At 42.5% G+C, this 23,859-nt stretch overlaps 1 protein-coding gene across 13 annotated transcripts in view; it reads left to right on the top strand.

The window, feature by feature from the left end:
• The window catches only part of Cep152 (centrosomal protein 152), a 98,198-nt gene that overhangs the window by 429 nt on the left and 73,910 nt on the right, over positions 1–23,859 (top strand). For 6 of the 13 annotated variants that reach the window (XR_781890.1, XM_010632476.1, XM_010632477.2 and 3 more), the window contains exons 2-10: positions 606–778; positions 4,747–4,899; positions 12,950–13,056; positions 13,313–13,385; positions 13,477–13,734; positions 15,353–15,518; positions 18,128–18,271; positions 19,347–19,486; positions 22,128–22,328. Coding sequence is in view for 12 of the 13 variants with exons in the window: in XM_010632476.1 (XP_010630778.1) it covers positions 4,813–4,899; positions 12,950–13,056; positions 13,313–13,385; positions 13,477–13,734; positions 15,353–15,518; positions 18,128–18,271; positions 19,347–19,486; positions 22,128–22,328 (1,176 nt within the window). In the remaining variant the exon portion in view is untranslated. Of the gene's footprint in view, positions 1–22; positions 276–605; positions 779–4,746; positions 4,900–12,949; positions 13,057–13,312; positions 13,386–13,476; positions 13,735–15,352; positions 15,519–18,127; positions 18,272–19,346; positions 19,487–22,127; positions 22,329–23,859 lie in introns of those variants that run through there. The other 7 variants (XM_010632469.1, XM_010632474.2, XM_010632471.1 and 4 more) reach the window with 7 other exon arrangements.

Below are 23,859 nucleotides of genomic sequence, written 5' to 3'. Positions count from 1 at the left end.
GACGTCCTCAGGCCCCGCTATCTCTCCGGAGACCTCGGGGCTCCGGTCGTAGTGGCGCCCTGTGCATGGGTGTAGACGCCGCCGCCCGGCTCCCGCCCGGGACCGGGCGCTGTACTGGGTGACGCCGGCCTGGGCTTCTCGGAAAGCTGTTAGTTTCTGCAGGGCCCCACTTCCCACCTTGGCTCAGCCCGTGGGTGCCTGCGGGGCCCCGGCTCCCTGCTCCGACCGTCCTCCCTCGCTCCGCCCCAGCTGCTGTCGTCGGCAGCGATCGCAAGGTGTTGTCGCTTTCTGCTTCATTGTCTGATTGGTTTTCCCTCACCTGTCCTTGCTAACCCTGTGCAGAGTTGGCAAGTAGTGGGCGAAGGGGCCTCTTCAGCCGGATACTGCGCGTCAGGAACAGGCAGCTGTGTTCTGGAGGTTTTCCCGCTAGCCGGGCACTTAGCGTGTCAGCCAACAAGCAGGCTTTACTTATCTCAGGACCTATCCCGTACCGCCCTCCGTGGCGCCTGACCCTTCCTGTCCTGTAGTTAGTAGCTCGAGTCCGATTCACGCTGTGTTGCACCTTATCCCTTCCTGCCTAGCTAACCATACACGTACTTGCCTAGGTGGAGACTAAGGGAGATTGAACTGAAGCCGACCTTGAAAAGAAGACAGTCTGAAAGCGCCGAGGAGTGGACTGGAAAGAGGGAGACATTTACATCCGTGAGGAGGTTGCGTGGTTTGAAGTAAGGGTTCCCACAAGCTGTGCATGCACCTGCTGCACCTTTCCTCCATATAGGTGGGTACTGTTTTTGTCCCCATTTCTTTGATAAACCAATGGAAGCAATGTGCCTAAGACTGCACAGCTGATACATAGAAGAGCTCAAATGTGGCCGGGGTTGTTAGAATGAATACCTTCATTTTTTAAAACCACTTAGCCCTACCGTGTCCTTTGAAATGAATTTCTAATCGGAAGGCTCTTCTTTCTGTGAAATTTCTCCCAGCTTTCCTTTCTTCTTAGGCACAGTTAATCTGTGCTTTGCGTTTTTCCGAGTTTGTAGTAATGCGTCAGTGCAACTATTAATTTATGTCATTGTCTCCCTAAGAGACCCTAAGCTCACCATGACTGGTACACATCTTAGATCTGGGATCTACTTCGTCACTTGGTAGTAGTCAATACAATTTTACTGAAATATTTTCTGTACAGCAATATGCATACATACACCCTATTAATTCAGCAAATACCTGTAGTGTGTCCAAGGGACAGAAGCATTTTAATTCTACTACTTTCTGGGTGCCTATGGTTTATTAGATGATTTGAAAACAGTGCTACTTTTGCTTGTGATCTTGTAATCTTTTCTCTAGCTCAACACCTCCTGGTTTTCTTCTTGCTCCAAGGAGGGAAATAAAAGAAAACCAACCGTGGACAACAGAAGGCTGGAGCAGAGGACTAGTTGTGTTTTTTCTTTTGTTTTGTTTTTTCCTATACTGGGGATTGAACCCAGGGCTGAAATGGGCCCTGCTGAGTCACTATGTTGCCTACACTGGGCTTGAACTTTCCATCCTCCTGCCTCAACTTTCCAGAATGCCAAGATTTTGGGCTACCATGCTGGACTAATTTAAAATGGTAACAGAATGTTATATTTTTGAAAAGCACCCTGTCCACTTACTCTGCATCTTGATTTTTTAAAAATGGCCAGCCACCTGAGTTAATAAATACAGAAAAATTTCATTATTTTTACTGGTGACAGAGTATTGCTGAATTAATTAATAAGTAATTATATATACCAGGGCAAATGTTTAAGTATATTCATAATGATAATTCTTTAGTATTTCATATTTTTGCCAGTAGTTCATGAGCTACACAAAAGGCAAAATAGCCAGTGCTAGGTGTTAGTGTTTTGTTTTGTTTTGTTTTGTTTTATCCTAGCAGCTGAAAATGGCATTTGGTTGTTTAAGTGACACTTCTGTATCTTCTTTATGAGTTCAATGTTTTTTTTCAAGTTAGCAGCATTTACATTTCTTTTTTAATGACTTGTCATTTATCCATTTAAAATTGGGTTGTCTTTCTCATGTCTTTGCAAAAATTGTTGAGATTTTGTCATGTGTCTTGCAAATATTTTTCTTATTATTGTAATTTAATTTTTGCCTTTTTAGTGATGTATTTTTGATACACAATACTTGGACTTATTAATGTCTTTTGCCTTGTACAAGTTTTAATTTTTAGTGGTTAGCTTTCCATGAATTTTTTGTCAGAAGGTTTTGGTTTTATTACCTTGCTGTTTTTTCTAAGTACTCACTTTTATTGTTCTGAATATTATAGGAAATCTCTAATAGTACTGTTAGTGGTGAATAGTATGTTAAAAAGTTAGCTTTTATTTTGAATTTCAGCTAAAATGCTTAGTACTAGACTGTTTTGTTTTTTCTTAACCACAGTAAGTTGATCATGGCTAAACTTGGTTCTTTTTGTTTGTTTGTTTTTGTTTTTGTTGGTACGGGGGATCGAACTTGGGGCCTTGCGCTTGTGAGGCAGATGGTGGAACCACTGAGCTAAATCTCAGGCCCTAGTCTTGTTTCTTAGTTTCTGGTAGTTTACACTGTTTAGAAGGAGAACTTATTTACACCTTCTCCCAGTGGGAAAGGCTTTGATATTTTCAGATATTTAATGGCAAAATTTGGATTTAACATCACTTAAAAATGCATTTTGGTCTTTTACATACTCTTCACTTAAAAATAAAAACATTTTATAGAAGTCATGTATTTCTTGAGAAAAAGCAGTTTGCTTTATAACATAGTAGCATCTGTATTTTTCAATGGGCTCTTGTAAATCGTATTGTCCTTTTTCAGTATTCAGAATCAACTAATGGCAGACTAATAAAGGACTGAGAAAACCCTGTCCTATATTTAACAGGAGAATTTAACTCAAATTCTCTGTTGTTTTGAATTTATAGTTAAATAAAAGGAGAAGTGGAGACAGTAGGAAAATAAGCCAACAGGGTTATTGCTTTCTGCAGAATTAATCTCGCCCCTTTATGGTTACGGGCTAGGTTGTTTTAATTATTTGTAGCTTCTGAAGCCCTGGTGGCTACTTGCAATCCCAAAAAAAGACTGGATTCACAACACTGTTTTCCCTTCACCACTGCAGCCTTGTTATAGGCTCTTCTTCCTTTGCTGATCCAGAAGAGGATTCTTATGGTTCTAGGGAGAGCAAAGGCATTAGATTCCCCAGGGTGCTGTATTTTCTTTCTTAATGAGAGTTTGTCTGTGCAGGGGAGTAGAAAGGAATAAGAATCTCTGATCTAAGAAGTGGAGGCTGGGGCCGGAGATTTAGCTCATTGGCCCCACCGCCTGCCTTGCAAGTGCAAGGTCCTGAATTCGATTCCTGGTACCAAAAAGAAAAAGAAAAAGAAAAGCAGAAGCTGGAAGGGTTTAGGTGGATGTGTAAAGTCTGAGATGACATAAGCTGAATGCAGGGATCAGAGAAAAAGAGGCTGAAAATAAGAGGTTGGCCAAGAAACATCAGCCTCTGAAAAAACAAAAGGAAAACATTGGCACATGGGATTTTTAGCACCGACATTCCTGTTTGTGTTAATTTTTAATGCTACATTTATCCTAAGGTACGCATTTTCTGTCACATTCTAACATCCACACACTGGCGGTGTCATAAGATGGTTGATGCGCCATCATTTGGCTAGCGGTGTTTCCTTAATGTACAGATGGAAGGCCATCATGCAGTCTGGGCGAAATCTGGCGAGTGGGGTCCCTTGCCGTAAACAGTTGATTTGCATAGAAGTGTGTGAGGTAGATCTCAGCGGTTAACACAAAGCAGTTCCGTTCTTTAAGGCAGAATGCATTTGGGTTGCTGGGTTCTCTGTGTGACTTCCGGTTCAGTGGTGTTTGAGAGTCTGGAAGCCCAGTAGGTTCCTGTGGCCAAGACCCCATCAAAGCGCCTTTCCGCTGTCCGGGAAGAGCAGATCGAAGGGAGGGCGGGTGGATTCAGCCAGGTAACTGAGGATGCCCACCTACTTTTTTGCGTCAGACTTGCTCAGAGTTTTGAAATCGTGGGGGTTTTATGCGCAGTGTCATTAAGAGTAATTTAAATAATCAGCCTTACTGAGTGTAAGTCCTTGAAAATCCATCTCCTATCGCTGCACTGTTGAATTTGCAGTCAGAACCTCAGCGGGCACAACTTTGTGAACTTCACTTCTGTCTTTCCCAAGTATTTTGCAGAACCTGATTTTTTTTTTTAAATCAAGCTTAAGAACAAGACATTTGATGCTTCTATTTCTGTTGTGTACTCCATGGTTTTACCAGATTCTGAATGGTTTCTGGGTAGCAATCATTAATTCCGATTTAGGGGCTCTGTTTATAAAGTATGAAATTTGGGTTCATGGTTTCAAAGATCAAAGCAAATTATAGAGGTTACTACCTGTGCCGTGTCTGAGACAGACCTTGGACATTTGTTTGAATTTATTCTTCAAGTTTTTATGTTTGGCATTCTTCTAAGGCGTCACTATTATCATCATCTTATTTTCTGCTGTGAAAAAACATGTTTTAATTGTGCTTTCCCAAACTCTAGCAGAATCTTCCTATTTTTATTACGTATTTGCAGCTTAAAGGTCTTGCATTGCTGTCTTACAGGTATTTCTGTGAATCACAATGAACTCGTAGGAACACTCTGTATATAGAATAGTGTTTCGCCTGTGGCGTCAGGAATCCTTTCCTCAGCCTGATCCTTTTGGCCCTGTGTGTGTCCTCCTTTTATAGTTTCTCCTGGAGAGGCTTCGTGGGCTGTGCAGAAGCCAGTGTCTGTCTCCTGCCTGCAGGAGGACCATGTCATTGGACTTTGGCAGTGTGGCCCTGCAAACACAAAATGAAGATGAGGACTATGACAAAGAAGACTATGAAAGGGAGAAAGAGGTAAGTCATTCGGAAAAAAGGCCCTATAGTCCTCAATCCCTTGCAGCTTTTTTATTTGCTGATCAAAATCATGTCACCCGAGTCATTTTGAAGAGACTTACAGTTCCTTAAAACACACTCTGAGAAGCTGAAGCAGGAGGATCTTAAGTGCCCAACTGCAGGTAGCTGAGCAAGACCTTGTCTCCAAATAATTATAAAAAGACTGGGGATGTAGCAGAGACTTAGTGTTCAACCCCGGGTACTGCAAGACAAACAAAACAACAAAAATAAGTAAATAAAGCAAAACCCTAAAATTTGCTATTTGGACCTTTAAAAGCCAAAGACGGAATGCTTGTTTTGTTTTTTTAAATTTTTTTATTTTTTGAGGCAGGGTCTCACTGTGTAGTTGAGACTCACCTGGAACTCACTATGCAGTCCAGGCTGGACTCAAACTCACAGTGATCCTCCTGCCTCAGCCTCCCTAGTGCTGGGATTACAGGTGTGTGCCACCACGCCCAGCTTAGAATGCTTGTTTTTCTGAAATAAGAATAAAAAAACAATTTAGTGATGCTATCAGGTTCCACATTGGTTGAATTCTTTGAAAACTTTGGGTTGAAAAGGCAATGGCGGGCTTTGGAAGGAGAGACCTGGTCTGAGGTGCTTGGAACCTTGCCTTGGTACCCCCTGCGGGAGGCAGACAGGAAGAGAAACAGCCAGGGGAGGGGACAGAGGTGGCAGGGAGGCCCCCTGGAGGGCCCAGCCTCACAGGAGCAGGATGAGCGCGCTAAGAGCACCCACAGACATCAAGCTGGGAAGTGTGGGCAGTGAGAGGGAGGGAGCGGGTGTGTGTGTGTGTGTGGAGTAGGATTTTAACCCCACACCATGGGAAACCGGGTAGGGTTTGAAGCAGGGAAACGATGGCCGATTGGATTTCGGAAAGATCTTCTGGAATTCTGCATAATAGAGTTAAAAAGTAAATAGCGTTCAGTAGTAAATATAGCTAAAAAGGAAAGGAGTGAGAGGAGGTCATGGTGTCTACATAGGAAGTGTGTAGCAGAATTCTGGTTCTATGGTGGCTGCCCCTAAATGGGAGCAGTAATAGTGGCAGAAATAACCTTTTTTTTCAGTTTGAGTCAGGTTTCTAGAATGACTGTGATAAATGGCATCTTCTGTGCTGAGACGAGGCTTGGTCTGACCTCCTCCCTAAGATGTAAAGTAATCCTTCTCAGCAGTCAGGATGGACCGTGGATATTCACCAGGAGCGTGAGCCAGGAAAAGGGCGGGTGACCATGCCACAAGGCTGTCAGAGAAGGAGGCCGGAACTCACTCATTCTGAGCACAGATACTATTCGCTAAAGATTCCGAGGCCCTGACTTGGCTGGGAACCTCTGCCCCTGGCCTCCTGGCGGTCAGTATTTGGCATGGCAGCAGGTAGGCTGCGGGAACAGTGCCTCTCCTTCCCCTGTTGGCCACGGTCCCCGCTGCTGTCAGGGACACCTATCCTCAGGCCGCCTGCCTTGCTTCTGGGAATTTTCCACCGGGTCTCCTGAGAACACTTGAGTTTGTGACCCTGGCAGCGGTGTCTGAATTGTGAACAGGTCCCTCTCCCAGCCACCTTGAGGCAAAGACAGGTTCTTACCCCGAGAGCCTGCGGCATGAGTTCGGCACAGCCCCAGTGGCTTTGGATCATTGGCTGGGGTGGAGTCCCCGGGATTTGAGTGGGGTAATCACGGCCGTAAAGAAGAAATACTCCAACTGATGACTTTTCACTGGGGAGGCTCTAGACCCGAGCAGGGCATTGAGAGCCCTTACTGCACGTTTTACTGCGTGGTGAAAACTTTAGGCGAATCTCAATGGAGGAGGCGATTGATTCTCGATAATTAATGCTTGATAATAGGGAAAGCAGCCATTGGGGTCATCTGTTTGCTACGTTGTATTCTGGGGTACAGAAGAGGAGAAGGACCCCGAGAAGCTGCACTAAGAATGAGCACTTCCAGTGCCCTGGAAGAAAAGACGAGATGGCAATTGTGGTTGTATCCCCAGAAACTTCATGTTAATAAAAATGTTTCCACTTAAAAAGAAAATAGTCACTGCAAGAGGAAAGGTGAGATTAAGGGCAAGGAGTTTCAGATTTTCAGTAACAGACTTTAGAATTATTCTTCAAAGTCCAGCTGTATGTACACCTTGTCACTGCAAGTTAAACTAGTAAGCTGGCCCATCAAACCTCAGCTTGCTTGCCTATCCGGCAGTTTAGTTCCTCAGTCTCCCTGTCCTTATGAGAGCAAAAGAGTTCACAGCTGTGGGATATGAAAGAAAACAGCAATCCACGTGTGGTATCACACACCTGTAATCCCAGCACTCTGGGAGGCTGAGGCAGGAGGATCGCAGGTTTGAGACCAACCTGGGCAATTTAGCAAGACCATCCCTGTTTCAAAATTTAAATGAATGAATGATTGGGTATTTAGCTCAGTGTGAGGTCCTGGATTCAATCCCCATTATGTCAAAAACAAATAGAATATAAAACAAAACAAACTGGTCTTTTTGTGCCTGCCTGGTTGGTAGCCTTGGGGTTGCAGCTGGGTTGTGATGTTAGCAGTGGAATCAGATATTGCCTTCTCTACTCAGTGAATCCCTTTGTGTTCAGTGCTTCCTAGTGTGCGTGCTCTAAGCCTGACCAAGCACACCACATCTGCCTTTTGCTACGCCCTGCTAAGGGTTTGGGGGAGCTCTTTGCAAATGGCAGCATGGTCCTGATTTCGACTTTCTTATATGGATGTCTAGCTGCTAATATAACATGATTCACCAAGCTGTGTTTAGTTTTGTTGCTACGTTGCCAGTTGGGATTTTATCCACATTCAGTGAAAAACCATTATCAAATGCCAACCTTCACGCCATCCTAATTAGCAATTGTGATCTTGTCTTTGGCTATTCTATTCTATTCTTTTTTTGTTCCCTGTTGTTTGCCTTGAAGATCAGATGGAGAAAATGCATTTAATTTTGAGAAAAGGAAAGGATTTAGCAGGTAAGTGACAATATCCAGAAGACAGTTAGGCCAGGGGACTCTCAAGCCCCCAACAACCATGAATAGACCCATATTTTGCAAAAACCTTCAAGAATTTTGCATCGAAGTAAGGCACTGCAGCCATTTCCAAGTTGCTAGAACTCTTAGTGTTGCCTTGGTAAAACTTTGGCCCCTGTGGATCAGGGCATAACAGAGGTGTAAGAACACCAACTTCATAAGCCTCCCCTCTATCCCACCATCTCTCAGGCAGATGGGGAAGAGGTTAGGGTCCAGCGAGTAGGTGACCGGGGAGGTCGGGTGTCATGTCAGCACTCGCATCGCTTAGGGTCACACCTTTCGGAGCCCTCTGAGCTCACTTACTATGTTCGTTTCCACTGCACCACTGGAGAGCTACTGGTGTTGGCCTTCTTGGTACTCAGTAAGTAGAACTCATCCAGAGTTTTTTAACCAAACTTACAAAGCTGGTCCAGAAAAGAATTCAGAAGCTCTCTTACTAACCCATTCATAATGCTGCAGTGTGACTTTGCAAATGCTTTTCACCTCACCTCATCATTGTTCCTGGTGTCGCGGTTGGCTGCGGCAGAGGCTTGATGTCACTTTCTTGGTAAGAATGGCTGCAGTAAACTTCTGGGTTACTGGTCAAGCAGCAGCTTCATTGAGGACGGTTGGTATCAGGGAGCTGTCACGGTCATCCTGCGGTGTCACCAGGAGTGGCTCTGATTTTTGCCTGGTCCTGGGCAGTGAAATGACCCATGTCTTTCTGTGCATGTGTGGGTGCTGGTGACTCGGGCAGAAATACCTGGGCACCTGCGCTGCTGTGGAGCAGGTTCTGGTGATGATGAGTTTGAGAGTGGTCTGGAGGAGAAGGGTGGTGGAGTGGGAAGCAGAGAGCAGACAGAAAGCTGCGCCTGGTGCTGCTGCCTTGGTCCCTGGTGGTTTAGCTGTTGCTGCCCCTCTAGTAGCACAGTAGCTCCCCGGCTCCACCACAGACTTCTCCCCTTCCTGCCTGCCTCGCTTGGTGTCACCCTGGAAACCCTTTGTATCTTGTTCCCACTAGAGGGGGTTGTAAAGCTGCATTTATTTGCATTCCATATTATTTGACTTAATCAGTTGAATGTTTTTGTTCCCCAAGAAAATGCAAGAAATGAATGGTCATGTCTTAATATATTTTTTTCTGATGTTTTTCTTTAGCCCTTTCTAATGCTTTGTCTGGATTGTGTCTTGTGGGGTTTTCCCCATACTATCCAGTGTTTTGTTGTTGTTTTCTTTCACGGACTGTCCCTTTTTCCTTTTCTTTTTTGTTTCTGTATTCTGAACATAGTATAATTCATAAATTAAAGGTGTAGCTGCCAAGTTATTGCGGCCCTTTATCCATCCCAAATTGTACTTCTGCAAGTAGGTTTTGTCACGCCTGGCCTGAATGAGATCCTGTGGGCAAATATCCAGCCCCAGCAGGTCATGACAATAGGGCCATACTGCTCTCAGCAGCAACACAGATGGCCATGGAGAAACTGCAGTGGCGTGATAGGCTATCCCTCAGAGCTAGCGAGTCCAGTGTTGTAAGCACACCTGTGCTGACCGTTCTTGAGCCTTCAGTCAAAACCCTTTCAGCCCAGACCCCTTAGCCTTCTTAGTACCTGTATAAACCTAGTTTCCATCCTAGTTGGCTGCTGAAATCTGTCCCTAATTTCAGTCTCTGTTCACACCTGGACAGTAATAACATTTTTTCTCACATAAAGCCTGTAACCTCCTGGCCTCTCACATGCTGTTTATAACAGGTTTAAAATTTGTTCTTTGGTTAACATAGATTCTGCTTGGGCCAGGGATTTAGCTCAGTGGTTCCGCCACCTGCCTCGCAAGTACAAGGTCCCGAGTTCAATCCCTAGTACCAAAAAAAAAAAAGGTTCTGCTTGGTAGGTGTCCATGAAGGCATTATGCTCACCAGGTAGGCCCACCCCCCACCCCAGTGCCGGGGATCCAACTCAGCCTCTGAGCCTCCTCCTGCCCAGGTAGCCTGTTGTACAGGAAGATGAATGTTGGCTACTCCAGTTGCTGCTTTTCTCTGGGGAAGAAGTTGTTTTGTGTGGTTTTAATCTGAGAACACTTGTTTTGCTCAGTCCTGAGGGAATTTCCGGCTCCCAAGTCAGGCTGTTTAGTTGATTTAAATTGAAAACCTTAACAAAGGGTTTACCTGCCGTCTGTCGTGTTCATTCTTCCCTGAACATAAGGACACGAAAATCTTTTGCTGGTGAAGTCTTTTTTTTTTTTCGTTTAAGTTAAAGGTTGTTTTTAGGAAAGAAACATAGCAAAGGGAGAGAAATTTATATATTTATTTATTGGTATATGTTTGCAATACATTATGATTATATTAGATCAAAGGGTCCTTTCCAGGGAGAGGAGGTCATAGACTATTTCAGAATGTAGTTCAGAAGAAGCCTTCACAGCGGCACATTCTCTTTTTTCTCGGTAGCATCTCTGAAATGATTAAATTCAGCCGATAGACGATAGTGTCCCACTCAGAAGCTGCTGTGGTAATTGCAGTGAAAAAACAATCTGTTGAGTTAGAAATTTATGAGTGGGGTTAAATCTTGTCACTCACAGGGATTATCATTTTTTGTCCTTGAATTCGTGTTTGGAAGTTGCTGTATCTTTAATGAAGCAAATTTATAGTTTCTAAAAGTCTCTGTTTGGTAGCATGCATGGGCCGGTATGGCAATTTTGTGTTTTGTGGTGCAAGGTGAAATAACCGAGAGCAAAACCCACTGGACAGCAGGGATGGGAGGAGCCACTTTCACCGGGAAATGGAAATGTGGGCGTGGGAATTGGTTCCTGAATGGCCTTTTGTGGGGGGGGGGCTTTGCCTCCTTCAGCGCCTCTCTGCCTTGAAGTTAGGGAAGTCAAGGAGTAATAACACCCAGCCATGCCACAGAACTTGATAGAGACATTTTCTGAAGGTGAACAAAACTTTAAAATTTTTATGTGTATGTAAAATATGCAACTCAAATACCATCAGGATAGATTTTGTTAGTTGAGAATTTTACCTATGGATACAGAAGCATTTTGATAACTACTCATGCTTAAATTAATTTTCTTCCATGGAAGCCAGTTTTATTACTTTTGTGATATCAGAGATCAAGCTGTAGTAACGGCCTCACTGTTAGGTAGGCTTTTCTGTCAGTGTGAGGGGGGAAATGTACAGTTCTGCTGTCCCTGTCAAAGCCCCCCTGGATTATAAGGCTGTGTGTACTCGAACCTCACTGAAGGGTTAGAAGAAAATATTCTTGCCATCCAGGAGTCCTTGCTTCAAGTAAGTAAAGAAGACACCTTTTGTTGTTATTTTCCCCCATGATACAGGTGTGGGGTGGTGTTTTCCCTTAAGCAGTGATGTGTAATCAGAACAGGTTGCACTATTAAAAACACCTCATAGATATTTTTCCCCCAGTGCATTTTGTGTTTGTAAAATGGTTTTGCTATTTGAAGCAAGCAACGTACTTAGATGCTGATGTGTTCTGTTTTTTTTTTTAGCGGTGTAAGTGTGTGCATCTGCACATGCGCGCTTCTTGTCCCTTGTATTTTGGGTCATCTCTGATACTGCTAATTCTCAAAGTTAGTTTTGATTAGCCTGCATAAGCAGGTAGGCAGTAAATCAAGGTTTCTTTGTTCACATTGTATCAAGCATACTTCAAGGTGAAAATCACTTTTCCTTTGAAATCGAATCTTTCTTTTGTTGCATTTAAAATACCAGGTGGACTAAGAAAATCTTTTTCTTTTTTTGTTTTAAATCCAGGAATATCAGGAATATCTATGGCAGTGAAAGAATATCTACTTTCCGCCCAAGTTCATTGCCATTCCCGAGTTGTGTTCACAGCTAATGATTTAGGGCATCCTTTTCAGGGCTTTCTTAGAATGTGTTTATCTTTTACCATATATTTTATTTAAGAAAGTTTTAAAAATTCTAAACACAAAACGCAGATGTGTGCTATATTGCCATTCCATTTTGTTTATACCAGTGACAGAGAAAGTGGAAAGCAAGAACAAAAACCCTAACTTGCCCCAGAACAGGAGCGTCCCATTTTCCCTCAGCAGGTTCACGGCACATTTGCTATCTTTAAATTTCACTCACCGCACGGTTTTATGGCAGTGATCTGTACCTTCTGGAGGGACTTAGTCAACCTGGTAATTAAACTGGTGTTTAGTTTCTTTCTTGGTACAGGGCTGAGGATCGAACCCAGGGCCTCGCACTTGCTGAATAAGTGCTCTACCATGGAGCTGCACCCCAGCCCCAGGCTTAGTTCTTAAGGAGGAGTCATTTATATCTGGCAGCAGAATATTTGAATCTTCTGCTTATGTTTTAAGACAGGATATTGGGCCCTGAAGAAAGATAGTTGCTGACACTGAAATTCAACAGCTTTATCTTTTATCACATTTGTTTTGAAACTTTGATATATTTTGTCTGCTTAGTTTATATAGGCAGGATGCTAGAAGTGTGATTTTTCTGGAATAAAGTAGAGCGAATTGGAGTTGTTTTCTGTGCGTTTTACCAGCTGCTTTTGTGAGTGCCCTGCAGCACGCTGTATTAGGGCAGAGTATTGTGTGTCTTCTCATCGCTGGAATTAGATGTCTGTCTGCTAATTGGTCATTCCCCGGGGGTTTCTGTCTCCAGGCCACCTGCCGGCCATTCTCCACACCTGGCAAAGTACAGCTGCCACCCAGGTCCCAGAGGTCGGGTTACTGCTAACACAGGACCCCAAGACTCCAGTCCACCCCCAACCGCAGAACTCAGTGATCCTGCCGCGCTGATCCCTCGCTGTATTTCCATACAGCAGTGTTTTCAGTTCTCTTGTAATCTATGTATATTTAAGCCCGAGACTTTGGCAGAAAAAGGTGAAGTCCTGAAGTTAGCGGGATATCGTGTCTTCGTTACCCTCTCCTTAAGTGAAAGGATGAGCACAGTGCATATGGGATTTAAGAGCCGAGCGAAGGGGCGGGAGGAAGGCACACCCTCCTCGCAGGGCGGGGCTCAGGTGCTGACCGGCTCTCCTGCATCAGTTGCAGCAGCTGCTCACGGACCTTCCTCACGACATGCTGGACGATGACGACCTCTCCTCCCCCGAGCACCACTCCCCGGACTGCAGCGAGGACTGTCCGGAGGGACGGTGAGGACTCGCGTCACTTTCCCTGATGTGTTGCATTCCCTAAGGCTTTTTCTTTTCATTCTCAGCAGGTCATAATCATGTTCATGATTATAAAATTGCACACTGATTCTTAAATTTGTGGGTGAACGTTTCAGGGAAAAGCAACAAATGGTAAACAATAAACATTGGACTCTTGGAGTTCTTTTTTGTGTTTTCTCTGTTCGAGTAAATGGTAAGCTTCAAATCTAAATTACTGATTTTTTTTCTCTCTCTCAAGATCACATCCTTCTGAGCAGTTGGAGGTGACCTGGAATCCGCACCAAGTTCTGCCCAGATCTCCAAGCGCAAATGTAAGTATCCAGCGTGGCCCCATGGCTTTCATTGGGTGGGGATTTTGCTTGTGTTTTGCCCTTGTGATCTGTCGGGACTAATGAAATTCAGGGTTATGTTGGAGACGCATGCGGCAATGGCTGGGAAGAAAATCGAAGTCAAGCTGAAGACCGACATCCTGGGTACCACCCGGAAGAAGGTGGAGATGAAGGCGGAAGTGGTTATAGTCCTCCAGGCAGATGCCAACAGACCGAGCTGTATCACCTGCCTGAGAACTTCAGACCTTATACGAGTGGTCAGAAGCAGGAATTCAATACCCAGCCGGCCAACGTAATTACATTTTCAGATTCCCCACGGAACCATTTTCAGGTATTGTTAAGAATTTAACTTTCTTTCTTTCTTTTTTTTTTTTTTGGTACCAGGGATTGAACTCGAGTTCTTGCACTTGCAAGGCAGGCAGCAGAACCACTGAGCTAAATCCCCGGCCCAAGAATTTAACTTTCAAAAGAAATTGTGTGTGTGTGTGTGTGTCCATTTGTGTGACATATATGAATGCTTCAGAAATGTATGAGAGTGCAATGGTAAGATGATTTGTTGTTTTTTTTTTTGTTTTGTTTTTTTGTTTTTTGAGACAGGGTCTCACTATGTAGTTGAGACTTAACCTGGAACTCACTATGTAGCCCAGGCTGGTCTCGAACTCACAGAGATCCTCCTGCCTCAGCCTCCTTAGTGCTGGGATTATAGGTATGTGCCACCATGCCCAGCTTAAGAAGTTGAGACTTCCTGGAACTCACTATGTAGCCCAGGCTGGTCTCGAACTCACAGAGATCCTCCTGCCTCAGCCTCCTTAGTGCTGGGATTATAGGTATGTGCCACCATGCCCAGCTTAAGATGATTTGTTTTTACTACAAAAATTTCTAAAAGTGCACTTTTTCAGATTCATGCTGAATCAGTCATGCCATTTTCTGTGTATGATTGAAAGCGATTTTGACCAAAAGTCAAAAGTTTAAAATAGAAGTTTTGGAAACAGTTATTTCAGCATTAGAAGTTAAGTCTGCCAGAGAATGACTGTCTTCATTTATGTTGCTCCTGGCTTCTGCCAGTTCCCTGTGCTTCAGTGAGAAACACTGTCTAGGCATCTTGATATAGTTTTAAAAACAGTAATTTTATGTAGACCACAGCTTTTAGTTGCCTCAGTTTTCTTAGCACTCATAATAAATTTGAGGTCAGACATTTCAGAGTTGATGCCTCTTTTGTATGTTGTGACAGCAGCAGGCAGGATGGATGTTAAGGAGAAAGCTTGGATCTACCTAAGGACACCTAAGGATAGACCTAGTTGCTTCTTAGCATTCTCAGACTTGCTCGGTGAGAACACATGCCTCATTTTGCTGATTGCTATTCTGGGTCATTCAGTGACAGGGTGATTTGGTGATTTTTTTTGTGTGTGGGGGGGTCCATTCAAGGAGGTTATTGTCTCTCAATTCTATCTAGAGAATGTTATTCATTCCACAAGTTATTGAATACTTAGTACAGCTGAGACATTGTATCACATGTTACTGTTGAGCACGTGCATTTTTATGTTCCCAAGATGTTGTCATCCTCTCCATTGTTGTAATAAAATACTTACATGGAATTTCATTCTTTTTTTGCCCCCATTGGCTTTTTTTTTTTTTTTGGTACTAGGGATTGAACTAGGGTTCTTGAGCTTGTGAGGCAGGCGACCGAACCACTGAGCTAAATCCCCGGCCCCTTCCCCATTGGATTTCTTAAGATTTACTTATGAGATTGGCTCCATTATGTGTGCAAAACTACAGTGAAGGAATTAACAGTGTTAAGTAACAATAAATACTATTTTGAGCAAAGATGTCTATTAAAATTGTAATTGTATCACAGTTAGCTTCTGTAGCAAAAAAGGTGGCTAATTTTAATAATTTTGGAAGAGAAGGCCAAATCCTAATTGTCATTTTCATTTGTCATATTATAATAGCAGTTTGGTTCAGCACAAGGTCCCAGTGGTCAAGCTTTGGAGCCATATAAAGTGACATATAAACCCTACCAACCTCCTGTTCAGAATAGTGGCTCGCCAAGCCAGGAGATAGCACGAAGTGACACATTTGAAGCCCTGCAGCAACAGTTTTTAGGAGCTAATGAAAGTGAGTATCGTGTTTATATTTATTTTAGAACATAATGGGGAAGTTTTGAACACAGTGGATATTTATATGCATGGTCAAGAATTATTATTTTTAAATAGGATAATAGAATCATGGTTGACGTTCCAAAGAGCCCTTATCTTTAGAGATACAGACATAGACTGGTGTATTTATGAATAAACTGATAAGAGGTCTAGACTTTACTTAAAAAGAGTTGTTGGAAATAAATAAGTGTTGGGCGGGAATACTGAAGCGAAACTGGCCCTGGACTCATAATTGTTGGTGCTGGGAGATGAGTTCGTGGGGATTTATGTGTTATTCTCACATTTGACGTTTTCCATCAGAAAAGAAAGTCAAAACAAAATCCTTGTAACTACTATATGTACCGTAGTCATCCTGGTTTATGAAGACTTTTCGAGCTTTTCATCTGAAGCCCACTGTGTAAACTGAAGGGTAGTTTTCTCGTCAGTTCAAATTTTTCATTTTTTAAAAATGAAATTTGATAAATCAGCCAATCTTGTTCTCATTTTTCTTTTGAATTTTACAGTTTTAGTGTAATAAAATACTCAGAATTTGACCCAGATGTCTCCCTAGGTGTTTTTTATTTTAATTTTTGGTATAATGTATGTTTACATGACAGTAAGAAAAGTGCTTGTTTCTAGTAGAGAATTTTGGGTGGAATGCTTTGGTATCAAAAAAAAAAAAAAATCAAAACTTGGATAGCGATTATCCAGAGCTAGTGTTTTTGTGCATCTAGCTTTTATTGTCATCCCTCTGGAGTATTAAATAACTCCTAATAACTGCATGTTGAAGAGCCAGCGTGGTTCTAGATTCTGGAATATGATTGCAGGGTGTGAGTGTGAGTGTGTGATTTTCTTTCTTCAGTTCGTAGGAAAAAATGAAACTGCATATGCTGGGTTACCTGGGCTATGGCAAAGAGAAAATTTGACTTCTCTGCCATGAGTTCGTAGGGCACAGAGTAGCTGTGGGTGAGGCCTCAAACTCATGTTCCTCGGAGGAGTTGGCCTCTCTTTGTTCATAAGCTTTTGTGGAATGAGGAGGTGGCCAGTGTGTGTGGCATAACTGGTTTTAGGTCGCGTCAGTGTCACAGCACAGCCTGGCATCCCTCCGTACCCCGTACTGAGTTACGTTTCCACCTCCTGTTCCTTCTGTGTGTCTGATTTCTCATCTCCTTCCTGACAGTCTGCATTTTATCAAGTTGATTCTTTTTTTTGAAGGTGATTACACATTTGTCTAAATTTGACATTTGGAAGTTAAATGATTTAGCGGTAGTGCCAAATTTGGTGATTACAGCTTCTTAGCAAGAGTAATTTAAAAAAAATGAGTTTGAAGAGAGGTGGAGCTTGAGACTGTTTATTTCTGGGCTAGCCCTGCTGGAAGGCCTGAGAGGAGTTTGACCTGTGAAGAAGTTTTCAGTCTTTGGGTTTTTTGATTTAACCATTTGTCTGTTCAAAAGAGGACTGAATTATTATGTTAGCAAGTAGCTAAAACTTCCTAATTACATCTCTCTGTAAGCTGACAGGAATATTAGCCTAGTAACAAAATGAAGAATATTGATCATTATGTAGTTGAAATATTCTTCTCTTCCAATTGTTATGACTTTGTTTATGAAAGGAGACTCCAAAATTCTTTATTGCTGTACTCATGAGTTAATAGCAGCAGGTGTGTGTCAATTTCAATGTGAGTACAATGTATTTCCCGCTCGATAAAGATGAAATATTTTGGGAAGGGTATCTAGACATTTTCTTTAAAATGTTGTTAGAGAAGCTGATGTGCTTTCTTGTTTTTAATTTTACGAGACTATATTGTTCTATTTCATTGTAGTTATTATATACTGATTTTCATTTGACTACATTGGTAGAGTTTTCATCTTATAATAAACCAGTGATTTTCACACAGTCATGGCAATGACCCATAGTAAGAAGTTCATTTTTTGGTGTTGTGTTACAGTCTACAATATAAATCAATGTATATAAGTATATTACTCAGGTTTCCTGGTGCTGGTACAAAATGCCTGACACCTGCAACGTAAAAAAGGTGAGTTTAGTTTGCTTCACAGTTACGGGGACTTCAGTGTGTGGTCCCAGAGCAGGAACATCTCACAGTGAAAGGGTGTGGTGGAGCAAAACTGCTCAACTCAGGGCATCCAGGAAGCAGAGTGAGGGAACAATGCCTGAGAGGAAGGGGCCAGACAAGGACCCAAAATTCCTGCTCATGATCCACCCAGAGTGGGCTTTACTAATCCTCGTGGGCTCTCAAGACAAGTTGATAGCCTAGCGGTCACAATAAATGCAACAAATCTTTCACAAAATACTTTTTCTTAGTACATGATGTACTCTGCTATGTTCTGTTTTGTTCTCTCTTCATTTTTAAAATTTTGTAGTCTACTCAACTGATTTCATGACCCCTCTAAGATTTTTTTTTTGGTACTGGGGATTGAATTTGGGCCCTTGCGCTTGCAAGGCAGGCAGGAGAACCACTGAGCCAAATCCCCGGCCCCTTCAAGATGTTATATATCCACAGTTTGAAAAGCTGTCCTAAATGACCACACGTTTATGTTTTGATTTAATAAGTTATCTTTAATTCTGAAGCAGATTGTGCGGAGAATGTGCAGATTGTTCAGCTTCGGGTTCTTAACAAAGCAAAAGAGAGACAGCTGGACAACTTAGCTGAAAAGTTAAATGAAAGTGAACGTCAAATCCGGTACCTGAACCACCAGCTTCTGATAATCAAAGGTAAGATTGTAAGTACCGGGTACTGCGATTTATGAACTACAGCTAATCTAGGCATCTTGTTCCTCATAACCTCATTCTGCCTTTTCATGTTTTACCTTTCCATGTGTTCCATTCCCAGTAACCTCACTTTCCTTGGTCTGAGGCTCGGAGTGAGTCAGACAGACCAGAACAGAAACCTGGGACTTGTGAGTCCTCATCCTCCGGAATGTACTATTTCACAGTCCCAGTCTTATTTCGTGTCTTCTTTCCCTTCATTTCACGCCCTCCTCTTCTGTCTTGCGCTGATTGAATCAACGTCCATTATTTATTGGGGCTGACTACAACCTGTCCCCAAGCTGCTGACCTTGGATGAGGTGCCCCCTTCCCAGCATGCCTTGTGTAGTCTGCAGTGCAGTGCTGTCTGAGCCTGCAGATGAACACATGCATGTGGGGCCTGGAGGGCGCCTGGAACCCGCTTAGGTGTTGCCAAGGGGAAAATGTGGCCACCACAGCGTAATGACACAGGCAAAGGGCTGGTGTGAATGACAGCTGCTTTCTCTAACTCTCTAGTTTTGGTCAGTGTCTGCCTTTGATTTGTGGAACAGTTATGTGACCAAATTCCAGCTTATTTCAAATTAAATCAATAGCAAAAAGCTTTTTCTGTAATGCTCCTTAAAATTGATTTTGAGAGAGCTTGTGAGCTGTCATAGCCAAGTTTGTGGGAAGAATTTAAGATTATAGGAATTAAAGAGTTCATGGAAATATATGTAGGAAGTGATTAGTTCTCAGATATATATTTTGATTAGCAAGGATTTGTTCTATCTACATAGCTTCTCAGTTAAACAAATGCTAAAATCTTGAGGAAATCTTTTGGCCCCAACAGAAATACAGTAAAAATTTTAAAGGCATTGATACTGGTTCTCTAAAGTATTTTTTTAGTCATTTGAGTATTTTTTTAATCATTTTTTTCTGGTTTTCTCTAAATCAACTAAAGTTTTTTGTGAAAGGAATTTAATTCAACACCTGTGTATGATACAGATTTGATAGGGGCTGTGGCAGTTACAGTCCCTGTATAAAAACATTTTTAATGCCCTAGATGAGAAAGACGGTTTGACCCTCAGCCTTCGAGAATCACAGAAGCTCTTTCAGAATGGGAAAGAAAGGGAGATACAGCTTGAAGCACAAATAACAGCACTGGAGACCCAAATACAAGCATTAAAAGTCAATGAAGAAAAGGTAAGTGTTTCAGGGTTATTTATGGTAAAAAGTAAAGTGACAATTTTGTTTCCTTCATGAAACTCTTAGAAGAGCAGGACTGTTCAGAAGTTTGTAAGTTCCTCTACCTCACGCTCATTTCTTGTCTTACATTAGAGGGCAGTCATCTGTCGACATCCTGAGGAGGCCTGCACTCCCATCTTCCCCTTCTCCCAGAACTGAGTTCTGTTGATGACTCTTCATTTCCTCAGGTTCTTATCCTTTTGTTGTCAAACTCTCTTGTCTCCAGACTTATGCCTTCCACAGATTTTATGGCTACCTGGGTAATATTTCTAGAACACCAATTTTGTTGTTTCCCTTGCTTAAAGCCTTTCAGTGACCCCACTTTACCTGTGGGGGAAAATGTGGTATCAAGATGGCCACTGGAACCTTGATTATTCCCTTTCCACGCTCACACTCTGCCAGCTGTAGTTTTTAATCTACACATGCAGGTCGGCTCCTCTCTGGAATACCCTTTCCACAGCTCACTGCCATCCCATTAAGCAGCCTCTCCTCACAGGTTTTCTTTTTCTAAGTCTCTGCTTTCTTCCTCAAGCCAGGAGTTCGATCTGTTCTGATAGACTGAGGACACTGGAAGTGTCTCTGTACCTACCACCGAGGCCAGCACCTGGCATGTGCTTGGTGGGCAGTGTGTGTTGAGTGGGTGTGTGGTTCAAAATCGACATACCGTGTGTGTGTGTGTGTGTGTGTGTGTGTGTGTGTTTAGTGTACATTTTCTGTTCCTTCTCTGATACTATCAGTTGTGTCTGTAGCTTTACGGTGTGTTTTGACATTGGTGAGAACAAGGACTACCCTTAATATTAAAAGTTTTGCAACTTTTTCTCATTATCTTGTCTGGATCTTGCAAATTGACTTCTCATGTTTTGATAAAGTCTTGGAATTTTGATTAGCAAGGCATTCTATTTTATCATTTCATAAATGAGTTAGAGCAGATTTCTTACCCACAAGCACAAGTCCAGTTTAAGGAAGCACCAGAATCCACATTTCCTGGCCAAATATTCCTTTCAGGGTCTTTATCCTGGGAAGCTAGTGGAAGAGCTTAACCATTTGGGGAACTGTTCTTTAGGCTTGCTTTGTAAAGTGGCAACACACTCTTTGGTTGATAGACTAGATAGCTGTTGAGTTTTGGAATAAGTTTCAAGTTTGCTTACCTACCTGTGGTAGGCAGTCAGTCCTCTCTGCAGTTCTGGTCACAAACCGAACCGGACAAGAACTGACTCATTTCCCCATAAGGTCAACATTGAGCCTAGCTGTCGAATTCGATTTAGTTCTCATCCGGCTCGGTTTGTGACCAGAACTGTGGAAAGATTCAAGTTTGTAACCTGGGGCTCCCTATATGTAGCGCCCTGTGCCTGGCAGGAAGTATCTTGTTAGTATTGAGTGAGCAAGCGAGTGAGAAAACGTCGTGGGGCCTCTGGAATATGAGGAACAACAGCTGTCACTTGGAATTTAGATTTTTGTATATGACGTGGGTCACTTTTAACTTTTTGGAATTGACAGACTTACTAGATTAAAACGTGAAATTGTCTTTCTACAGTAAAAAGCTATAACTGTATAATCTTACAGAAGTTAGAAATTGCATTCATTTAAAAAATAGAATAGCATAAACTAAAGGCAGTAGAGTCACCAAGTCTACGTAGTTTCCTGCTGTGGCTGTAACAGATCACTACAAATTTAGTGTCTTGAAGCAATTCCAGCTGATCTCAGTTCTGGTGGTCAAAAGTCTGACAGGGATCTTTCTTACTGGCCTAAAATCTTGGTGTCATCAGGGTGGCCTTGCATTCTGGGCTCCGGGAAGAGCCCATTTTCTTGCTTTTTTGAACATCTAGAGGTTGCCTGCATCATTGTCCCTTTCCATTGTGTCTCCTTGATTCTGGCCTCTCTGCCTCAGTTGTCCTCACTCGTAGACCCTTGTGGTTATGCTAGACCCGCCTGGATAATCCAGGATAGTCTGTTGCTCTCTCTCTCTCTTATTTTTTGTGGTACTGGGGATTGACAGGGCTTTTGCATTGTTACATCTCAGCCCTTTTTTTAAAAAAAATTATTTTGAGGCAGGGACTCACTGAATTACTGTTACCCCAACTGGGATCAAAACTCTGAGCCTTAGTCTCCCAAAGTGCTGGAATTTACAGACATGTGCCACCATGCCTGGATAATCTTATTTTAAGATCATCTGATTAGTAACTTGAATTCCATCTGCAACTTTTTATTTTGCCTTGTAACAATATATTCATGGATTTGGGGGATTAGGGAACTCTAGGGACCATTGTTTCACCTCCAGTACCAACTGTGTTCTCAGACCTTTATTTTCAGTGGGGCATGGCCAACCGAGAATGCCTGTGGGCCTGGCCTCTTCCTGAGGGCAGGCTAAGGCAGGAGGATCGCTTGAGTCCAGGAGTTCAAAGCAACATAGTGAGATCCTGTCTCAAGAAACAAACAAAACCCAGAATACTTTGTTTTTAGCAAATGACCATTGGCAGGTTTCATCAGTCTTTCAAGGACCCCTTCTTTCTTCTTATTAAAGCGTGGTTGAGTTTTAAAGCCTGGGTCAAGCACAGAGTTAAGATCCTGTCAACACGGATATTCTGTGTGTGTTCTCCAGCTGATCAAGAAGTCCCGGACAACCGAAATGGCTCTGGAGAGCTTGAAGCAGCAACTGTTGGAACTTCGTCACTCTGAGTCACTCCAGCGAGCCAGAGAACAGCATGAGAGCATTGTCATGGGGCTCACAAAGAAGTACGAGGAGCAGGTGTTGTCTTTACAGGAGAATCTGGATGCTACAGTCGCTGCTCTTAAGGAACAGGTTGGGATGATCTCAAATGAGCAACTGTTATCAACAAGAAAAGCTGTTGATGTTTTGTGGTTATTCACTTGGAAATCTTGGAGGTTTTTAGTAGGTATTAAATTGTAAGTGAAACTTCAAAGGCAGTGATTTTTGAACTTCTGACTGTCCTGAAGGCATAAATTTGGAAACCCTTCTTTTTGTAGGACTGGTCAGTACTTCCTCCAGTCTCCCATTACTGGCCCATTATTTGCAGGGTATTTATGCATATTGTCCTAGAATAGATCCTGAATGAAAGGGGTGAGTGTGCTGGGGGCTGGCCAGAGCCCGAGAGGTGGCCTGGGGTCTTTAAACCCCTAGCGAGCCTTCCATGGGCCTCCCAGCATCTGGGAATTCATCTGTCAGTAAGGACTGCTGGGAAATGGCTTTTGGGAGGAGAGTACATTTTGAGAACACAGGTTGAGAATTCCCAATGTGCAAATCTGAAGTCTAGAATGCTCCATGTGGCTGACGTGGCACCTCAGTGGAAAATTATACCTCCAACCCTTGTGACAGGTCACAGTTGAAATTAGTGTGCGCTAAAGTATTGTATAAAATGACCTCTGGGTTCAGTGTCTGGAAGGTGGCTGTGAACAGAAGTGAATTTCGTATGTAGGCTTGGGTCCCCTGCTCAGGATACCTCATGATGTTTACACAGACATTCTAAAATTGGAATATTTTGGGTAAAAGATACTAAACCAGCAGTGTTGTAGGGGAAATCTGATCTAAACTCAATTGAGATTTGAAATTTGAGCATATCTTAGTTCCTTATTTTTATCTAGAAAGGAAAAAAATAAGCTGAGATTGAATTAGCTAGTGGGTTTAAATGAAAACCTAGGTAGTCATTTAAATGAATAAAATTTCAGAATTCATTTTCCCTAATGTAATTTTGGAGTTAATATACCCCAAGGGTAAGGGACAGAATAGGATATGAGTTACAGAAAACCCTACCAGTCCCTGGCATTCATCGTGATTCGGATTGTTATTTTTCACTTACACAGCTGACTCTTAATTTTCCGTGTTTCTAGGTAGAGCCATGTAAGATTACATTACTGGCAATAATAATTGTGTATCTACCATTTTATTTATATGTGTGTGTGTGTGTCTTTAAAAGTTTTTATAGGTTTATTTTTACTATATAGAAAAATATTGCATATTTGATCATTGTGAGGTACATATAGGGATGGGAAGAGATGAACACTAGAAAATTATAGCAAAGTCTACAGATTATTTAAACACATAGAATTTGAGATGTACTTTTATTTTTATTTTATTTTTTGAAATATTGTCTAAGTACATGCTTATTTCTATTTGTTTTGAGCAAACATAGGGTGGTGCTGTAGAGTTAAAGTGGTGGGCTGTTCCTTGGATGGGTGGAAGGGTGGGCATGTGGATTACCTGGAGAGCTGCCTGTTCTCTGCTGCCCGTGACACAGTTCCACTGGGGCCAGGCTGGAAGGAATTTCTGGTGTCCAAGCCCCTGTATTTTTTTTTTTTTTTCTGGTACCGAGGAT

This window comes from Fukomys damarensis, unplaced genomic scaffold (assembly GCF_012274545.1).
Source record: "Fukomys damarensis isolate Sample0158 unplaced genomic scaffold, DMR_v1.0_HiC HiC_scaffold_17, whole genome shotgun sequence".
NCBI classification, from domain to species: Eukaryota; Metazoa; Chordata; class Mammalia; order Rodentia; family Bathyergidae; genus Fukomys; species Fukomys damarensis.
The sequence above is the reverse complement of the archived record's forward strand: the minus strand, read 5'-3'. Positions and strand labels throughout refer to the sequence as shown.